The sequence below is a fragment of the Myotis lucifugus genome, unplaced genomic scaffold (genome assembly GCF_000147115.1).
Source record: "Myotis lucifugus unplaced genomic scaffold, Myoluc2.0 scaffold_280, whole genome shotgun sequence".
Classification (NCBI taxonomy): domain Eukaryota; kingdom Metazoa; phylum Chordata; class Mammalia; order Chiroptera; family Vespertilionidae; genus Myotis; species Myotis lucifugus.
In genome coordinates this window covers 36,121-45,168 of record NW_005871328.1, presented here as the reverse complement: position 1 = coordinate 45,168, position 9,048 = coordinate 36,121, and the positions used below count along the sequence as shown (strand labels likewise).

Below are 9,048 nucleotides of genomic sequence, written 5' to 3'. Positions count from 1 at the left end.
GGCACTTTGGCAGCTCTGGCCCTTCTAGGAGAAGGTTTATTCCCATAATTTGCTTTCTGAGTAGACTGTAACAACATGAAATCTTGCATATAAGAAGAGATCTTATCTTATTTTAAAACAGAAACAAAACAACCCCTAAAGTACATAAATGAGTACTCCCAAAAGGAGGGACAGACATTAGCCTTCGAATCTTATCTCACACTAACCCAGAACAGCAAATGACCTTCAGTCTACTCAGAAAGAAACAAACAGCAGAGACAGAGAATTCCCTGTGTTCATAAAATGGTGAAGAATAAACTAAGTCCCCAAAAGATAAGAAAGTACGCAAAGAACATCTGTAACCAAAGTTATATGACAGCCAAACAAAACTCCCACTAGCTAAGCATTTCAGTGGCTGATGCTGTGAGAAATGCTCACCTGTTACAGAAGAGCAAAGAAATACCAAGCACACTTCCTAGAGAAAGGGAGGGACTCCGTTTATTAACACTAGTGGACTCCGGGAATAATTTCCAAATCAGAGTGAAGAAACATGCAGAGAGCCTGTCTATATATATCCCGCTGGGGTCTTTGTCTTGCAGATATGGCTCTGCCCCCTGTGGGCTTTACAGGAAGGCCCCCAGGTGTTGGGGGTTCCCAGGTCATATCCCATGATCTGTCCTGGGGCCAGAGATAATGACCCCCCCCCCCCCAGGGCAGTGCATTGTTCAGTTTTTATGGGCTGACCGGCCTTGCAAGACCAGTTTCCTCCTCACACCTGTAAATTCAAATAATGGACTCGGAGACAGAAGTATGGCAAAAATGAGCCTTTTAATACCTCTTGCAAGAGCGGGGTTGAACAGGCACAAACAGAGCAGCGATCACAGGCTATTTATCCCTAGGATTCAAGAGTCCCCGCTCCGGTTCCTCATTGGCTGAGTACTATGAGGCTAACAGTTTTCCTCATAAGTCGTCTAGGTCTCATTGTCTCCCATTGGGAGATTAAAAAAAGGGCTGAGGCCTTTTCTAGTTGTCTCCACCTCCCCTTGTCTAGTTGAGGTGGGTGCGAGGTGTTTCATCCTGGATACCTCGGGGGTTTCCACCCTGTTGCTGGCTCACATACAGTTGTTTTTTTTTCCTTATACCCTCTCCCCTACTCCCTACATTCTGTTTGCTCTGGGGAAATTCAGTAACAATTTCCATTAAAAGTTGACTACTCTGAAGATGGATCACAGAGGCCTATTTCCTACAATGCCTAGAGAAGGACATCCGGGAGGGTCCCCAAGATTAAGAATTCTCGGCAGCTTCTGGGAAGTTTTTGCAATCCATGCCATGGGGTCAGCCTGCCACAAGCATCTGGGGGCCCCAGCAAAGTGGGATTGTTATAGTTATGATTGTATTAGTATGTAGTGACCCCCATATTTCAATATATAAGTTGTATCCCTGTGTGAGAACCCCAAAACCCGAATGTACTTTCTCAAATGAGTGAACGCCCAGAACTTGTACCCTAGACTGTGCTAGGGGGAGGAAATGAAACATGAGAAACTTACTGAATGTGTTGGGGGGAGGGACTGAGGCCTGGAAAAAGTTACTGATTGTGTCAAGGGCAGGGACCATGGGAGAGAAAAATTGCTAATTATCTCGCTAGAAAAGCAATGTGTTATGATTGAACCCAGCCAGGTATGACCCTGCTCATAGATTTTATGTAAACTTTTTACCCTGACAGTACCAGGAACGGCTAATGAACCGCTTTGTAGTTGGTTTTTTCTTTTTTTTCTAACACTGTGTAGTTGGCAATAAAAGATCTTGCTGCACACTTGGTCGGGGCCACATGCTCCGAATCTCCCAGAGGGGGAGATAGGTGCTGTGGTCAGCTGGCCAGCTTAATAAAAGGCTTTTAAATTTAAATTCTGAGTCGGTGGTCTATCTCGTTGAGCCAACCCATAACAAGACCCATATCGCACCAGTACAGTACAGCACACCACAGCCGGCAGCCACCGATAAGGACCGTTGTGTTTACTCGACCACATAAAAACCCGGGACTTTTGACACTCAGGGTCTCCTGCCCCGAGAGAAGAGGATTCCACGTCACCTTGTGTTGGAGGGGTGATTAGGGCCGGCAGCCACCACTCGCAACCGCTGCAGATGCCCGGTGCCAGTCCTGATCACTCGGCACCGTCAGCGGGTGTGCATGGTGGCTGCCAGCCCCGATCACCCCTGAGGGCTTCTCCACATCCCCCTGCTCCTGAGGGGCAATCTCGGCAGCAGCCACATGCACCCACTAACGGTGCCAGCCCTACTCACACCCACTGCTGGTGCCGGCCCCAATCACTCTGCACCAACAGTGGGTGTGAGCAGGGTCTGCACCATCAGTGCATGGGAGCGATGGTGGCGGGAGCAGGGCTGAGGGCAGACAAGGGACTGAGGCTGCCATGGGTCACGTAGAATGGGCTGAGACCCGCCCCTGTGCCCACTGCATCTTTGCGGCCCACAGTTACTTTCAAGGTGCACGAATTCGTGCACTGGGCCCGTAATAGCTATATATGAGGCCACTTCTCTACTGGAAATATCAGGGGAGAACACTATGTAAAGTATGTGATTGTCTAACTACTATATTGTACACCTGAAACCAATGCAAAATAATATTAAAAGAAAACTGTATTTGAAAAGAAGTCTAATACTGAGAAATTTGTCTGACTGGCCTTTGTGTCTTGAAAGAATTGATTTATGGTGGGGTCACAACCCCTTATATCTCTAGAAAATTACTATTTACTAAAAGGGCGAGGGCTAGGCCCTCCATCTTGCCCCAGGGTAAGGGCTAGGCCCTCTATCTTGCCCCAGGGTAAGGGCTAGGCCCTCTATCTTGCCCCAGGGTAAGGGCTACGCCCTCCATCTTGCCCCAGGGTAAGTGCTCCATCTTACCTTGGCCACGTGCTTGGCAAGGAGCTTCTTCCCGGAAGTCTAAGCCTCTGCTAGCCACACCCAGGAACAAGACACCGACTTGTGCCTGGCCAATCGGCAGGCCACAGCCCTTCCTCCTCCCCTTACTCCAACCCCCTATATAACCCCTCTCCACACAGAGTTCGCTCTCTTTCTGCTTCCTGTCGCTGCGTCGGCAAGGTGGGGGAGCCGAGCTAGCTCGAATAAAGACTCTTTTGCTTTTGCATCGGACTGGCTGGCTCCCTGATGTGGTTTCTTGGGGATCCTGAAATCTGGGCATAACATTTATCTCTTTAAGGAAGGAAAGATATTTGTTCCTTTAATATAAAACCTTGGGCTCTATACTTGTTGGCTTCATAATCATTTAGCCAAAAAAATGAGGAATTTCATAGTTCTTAGTATAGTGCAAGTTAAGAGCTGCCATTAAGTCCTCACTATAAGACGTTTATTAAATATGAGATACATTTAGATTTTCTGCAACATAACCTAGCTTTGCACATTATTGCAATTGTCAAAATGTATGTTATATAAAAATTTATTTTATGAGGTAGTACATTTATACACTACCTTCTCTATACAGAAATGGGGCACAGAGGGATTTAATGTTGTGCTCCAAGGTATAAGCCAGGAAAGAGAAGGAGTTTTAATTGGAATAAGTCAGGACACTTCCAGTTCTGAGACTCTGGGACAGTGGTTCTCAAAAGGAGATGACATTGCCCTTGGGGATATTGTAATGTCTGAAAGGAGGTTGCTAAGCATCTACAATGCACAGGACAGCACCCAGCACAAATAATTATCCAGATCCAAGTGTCTACAGTGACAAGCTGACAACACCAATTCCAGACCAGCACCTTTCCATTTCATAGGCATACAAATCACCCACGTTTGTAGCTCGAACGCAAATTCTGATTGATTAAGTTTCTAGTGGGCCTGGAGACTACATTTCTGACAAACACCCAGGTGATGTTGATGCTGCAGGTCCTCCTGGTCTATGGACTGCACTTTGGGTAGATGGGCTGTGGCTCCGTGTCACAGTCTGGTGTAGGTAATTTGAGGTCTTCTGCACCAGGATTCTTCTGAGTATGAAACTTTGAAAGACAAGTTTATCTCTCACTCTAAAGGGGAGGATAAATTCTGTGTTTGATTCTTTCATATTAGGGCTCCACAGTGACATCAAATAATTTATACCAGGAAAGGCTTTGTAGTGTAGAGAATAAGAACCTCAAAAGAGAGCAAAATCCTAATTCAGAGAACTTTGGAATGTTAGCTCACAGAACAGGGTAACTAAAATAGATGAAATAAAATTATTAGCTACGGATCTTAGCTCAGATTATGCAGATTGGACTAATATCATCTCAATAGTCCTCTAAGTGTGGGAGAGAGTAGGAGAAGAATTGGAGTCAGAGAGACATTTGAAGATGCTATGTTGCAAGTATTGAAGATGGAGGAAGGGCCTTGGGTCAAGGAATCAGGTGGCCTCTAGAATCTGGAATAGGAATTGAGAATAGGAAAAGATTTGGATTCAGATTGGAAAGGGATTGCATTCTCCCCTGAATCACCCAGAAAAAGCCAAGCCTGGCAGTCATTTAGATCTAAGCTCTTTAACAACCCATTTCCAGTATTTGAAGATCTATAAAATAGAAAGCTGTTTGTTTTAAGTCACTGTGTGGTAATTTGTTACAACAGCAATGGGAAACTGATACAGACATTTATCCAGTAAGATATTATTGCAGAGAACTGAATTTACGCAATGCAAGTCATTCAGATAGCTTCCCTTGGCAAAGGCATTTTGTGTTAAAATTTCACATTAAATAGAAAATATGAGAGCTGATTTAGAGCTATTGGGCCTGATAGATGGTACAAAGGATTTCCCATTGAGTAAGTGTTAATGTGGTTTTGAGCTGGAGGCCTTTGAGGCATTAAGATACAACAAATAATTTATTAAGGTTAAGTTCACACATTTTGCTTTAAATCTTTTTGTCAAATTTCTTCATTTTTTTATTTCATGTTAATTTGCACATTTCTTTTATTAAATTTCTGTATTTTCCAAATTTCTCTCAAGGCTTCTTCCATCATAGATGAGTCTATGAATGAGTCTGTGTGCATGTGCATAAATATGTGTGAGTTTATTTGAAGTGCACACACAAACACACACTCCTCATTCTTGAACATTTTCTTTGGACTCAACAAAATATATTTAACATTTTGTTTATACCTTACAATATTCTGTTGAAGTAAGGTTTTTTCTTCCACATTATCTTCAGAAAGAAGAAAACTGAAAACAGGTGGATAACATTTTTAACAATTACATACTGCAGTTAAAACTCAATGTGCATTATCTCAAGTTATATACAAATGGATCCACCCACCATGTACTCTTAATTTATGTATGGCTTCTGTAATTCAGAAAATTGCATTTTTAAAACAAATTGCAGTTGGTTGTATGTAATTATACTCCAATATATCAATTAGAATTAAAAATTCTAGTGATGTATAACTCATGTCAGATCAAGAACATAGGTAGCTGAGTCACACCAGACATTGGTGGGAAATATATCTCATAACTTGGGAGAAAGCAAGGTTTCATATATAAGTTATAGAAACTGTGATATTAAAATAAGGCATTTCACATTTTATAAACTATTTTTACATAATTTGCAAGATCAAGTCACAGACATATATGCATGATATATGTATACACATACAGATGTTAAACACCACATATTGGTTGAAGAAAGAAGTGCAATACGGATGCACAAAACATCATGAAAGAGCTTTAGAAACATAATGTAGCGATTCATGATGAGCCCAGAAGAGATCAGAACAACTTCCCACCATACAATCCATTTTCATTATAAAGCCATTATATTAAAACAAGTGCTTTTAGGATGGCTTGTTATGCAGAAATAGCTAACTGATACAATAATAAAAGAAAACTGAGATCAATGATAATAATTTGCTTTTTACCATTCTAGGTATTTGTACTGATATTTGAAGATAGCTTCCATGATTAGTTTGTTATTGAAGTTTATTTCAGATAACTGCATTAAAAAGTGTCTTCATGGAGATTCCCTATGGATAACCAGAAAAGGTTGAAAGAATATGCACGCTTGTGTAAAACCTGTAACTCTGAATCACAAAATTGGACAGAAATTCAAGGTCACCAGTGAGTTATCCTTTGGTCACTTATGGACATATATGACATATCTATGGATCACTTATTTGTATATATAATGGATGAAAATGATAGGGTTCATTCCCTACCCCTTTAGTGGTTACAAAAGTATTTAGAGTCGGGGAAGATGCTTCATTTAGAACAATAGAGGGAATCATATTTGAAGGCAGCAATGTAAGTTTTCAAGTGGAAGCAGGAGATATTTCAATAGGAAACATAATTAAGGCAAGAAAAACTCCACCCCAATGTTAAATCCCTTCACACAGGGACACCGAACTTACATCAATAGGCAAGCATACACCATAAAAAATAGTTTGCATAGTAATAAATGTATGACTTAAAATTTTGCTTCGTCATACTTAAGGTCATCTCTGACTCTAAGGGCATAGTATGTGAAACAATTTATAGAAATTTGTGTTTCCACATCAACTAGAATTGGAGACATGTATTTGATTGTCAGTTTGCCAGTGACTATGGTAAGAATGTGGACACCAAGCTGACTATGATACATGATTGTAATGAGGGAAGCTAACCCAATGACCTCTTACAACACACACTGAATATTAAAGTGTACCTTTTCAGAAAGAGCAGTAATGGGGAAGTGATATATGAAATAATGAAGTACAATGATGATGCTCTTATATTTTCCTTTCCTATGAAATGATATAAATGGCTTTAGTTACTAAGTGCACTTTATTTCCTTAGCAATAGTACAACTAATATATTTTTCTTTTAATATAATGAAAGAAACATTACTCAGTATGATAGATTTTATTTCAAAAGAAATTGGTCTTAAGAAATCTATGTACTCTCATGAGATAAATAAGAATTGCTAAATATTTCGTCCAAAGTTGGGAATCAATTTGGGAGGGAAGAAAAATGACAAAGGGAAAGCTGTTAGATATCACAAAGTCAAGAAAATACTAAAGTGATTCAATTAAATTCTGCAGAAATCATAGAAACAGACACTCCAGGAATAAACAGAGAGAGTAAACTGCACTTTCACAACCTTATCAAAGAATCAAAACATCTGGCTCTGAGGCTTTGAGTCCAGCTGTCATGTGAATTTCTTCAGCCCTATGAAAATGGGTCCTTTTATAGCTGCCACCATAAACAATCTTTTCAGGGCCCTCTTTATATCTTTGTTCCTGAAACTGTAGATGAAGGGGTTCAACATGGGTGTGACCACAGTGTACATCACTGAGGCTGTTGCACTTGAGTATGAGCTATGAGTAACAGCAGAACTGAGGTACACTCCTAGGGCTGTACCATAAAACAAGGAGACAACCAAGAGGTGAGACACGCAGGTAGAAAATGCCTTATACTTCCCCTGAGCTGATGGGATTCCCCAAATGGAGGACACTATCTTAGAGTAAGAATAAAGGATACCAACAAAGGGACCACCACCTAGGAGCCCAGCTGCAAAATACATCACCATGTTGTTAAGAAAGGTGTCAGAACAGGCAAGTTGGACCATCTGATTGAGTTCACAGAAAAAGTGGGGGATTTCCAGGTCTGTACAGAAGGATAGTCCCAACACCACTAAGCATTGTAACAGGGAATGCAATACACTCATAATCCAGGACACCAGAACCAGCAGTCCACAGAGCCGGGGGTTCATGATGACCATGTAGTGCAGGGGGTGGCAGATGGCCACAAACCGGTCATAGGCCATCACAGTCAGGAGGAACTTGTCCAGTCCTGCAAATAGTAGGAAAAAATACATGTGGGTGATGCAGCCTTCATAGGTGATGACTTTGTTCTGTGTCTGGATGTTCCACAGCATCTTTGGGATGGTGGTGGAGGTGACACAGATGTCCACCAAGGACAGGTTGGAGAGGAAGAAGTACATGGGCGTGTGGAGGTGGGAGTCTGAGCTAATGGCCATGATGATGAGCAGGTTTCCCAACACAGTGATCAGGTACATGGAGAGGAAAAGCCCAAATATGAGGAGCTGCAATTCTGGTTCCTCTGATAATCCCAGAAGAAGAAATTCTGAAAATCCTATGAGGTTCCCTAGTTCCATGTGGTGGAGGTAACTACCAGGATATAGAAAAAGTAACATGACTAATTGTCCTACAAGCAAGCGTTAGTAACCTAGCATAAAGGCTACTTTCTCTATTGTAGAATCAAGTAATTAATTTCTGTATTTGGTGTATGGCTTGGTCTCCTTTAGGACCTCCCTAATGCTGTTTCTCATTAAACTTTCCTTTTCCATGTGAAGACAGTTGAAGAATTCTTGTGTCTTACTCAATTCTTTCAGAAAGAAAAATAATTTTAAAAAGCAAGAGACTCACTGCAGATGTCAGCATGTTCACTATCGTTAATAATACTGTATTGGGTATTTTAAGTGACTTTACCACAAGAAGAAAATATTGTAACTATGGTGGTGACAGCTATTAACTAGACTTACTGTGCAGGTCATATTGCAATACATACAAATACAGAATTATTATATTATACACCTGAAACTAATATAATATTTTATGTCAATTGTACTTCATTTAAAAAATTTTAAAGTAACAGAGAGGACAGTATAGGACTGACTGACTGATGGGACCATACAAAATTGATAAACTTTATACATTCTTTATAAACACTTACATATACATAAAAACTAAATGAAAAACAGTCAGTTTGTATAAAAAACTCCAATTTTTTGTTTTAAAGAATCCAATAAAAATCAAATAAGAAAATATAGGCAATAATATTGTGTTAAGTCTGCACAATGACAGATGAATACAAGACTAGGTGTGGCGATCACATTGTGATATATATAAATGTTGAATTACTCTAGTGTACACCTAAAAGTAATATAATTTTGTATACAAACTATACTTAAACAAAAAAATGGAATAAAAGTACTTTGGTATAACTCTCCAAAAGCAAAGAACTTTCACGTGTACAACATAGTGCAAATTTATTGGATGACAACTATACTTTAATTTAAAATAAAT

The 9,048-nt window shown here is 40.4% G+C and overlaps 1 protein-coding gene across 1 annotated transcript; it reads right to left on the bottom strand.

Moving 5' to 3' along the window:
- Nucleotides 1–7,148: 7,148 nt before the first annotated feature.
- On the bottom strand, nt 7,149–8,117 carry LOC102419638 (olfactory receptor 7A10-like). Its single transcript, XM_006099677.1, has one exon. It carries the CDS (start codon nt 8,115–8,117, stop codon nt 7,149–7,151), a length of 969 nt encoding a protein of 322 aa, XP_006099739.1.
- Nucleotides 8,118–9,048: the final 931 nt, after the last annotated feature.

Coding starts and splice junctions, on each gene's coding strand:
- LOC102419638 (XM_006099677.1), bottom strand. CDS start 8,117: ATGGAACTAGGGAACCTCATAGGATTTTCAGAATTTCTTCTTCTGGGA.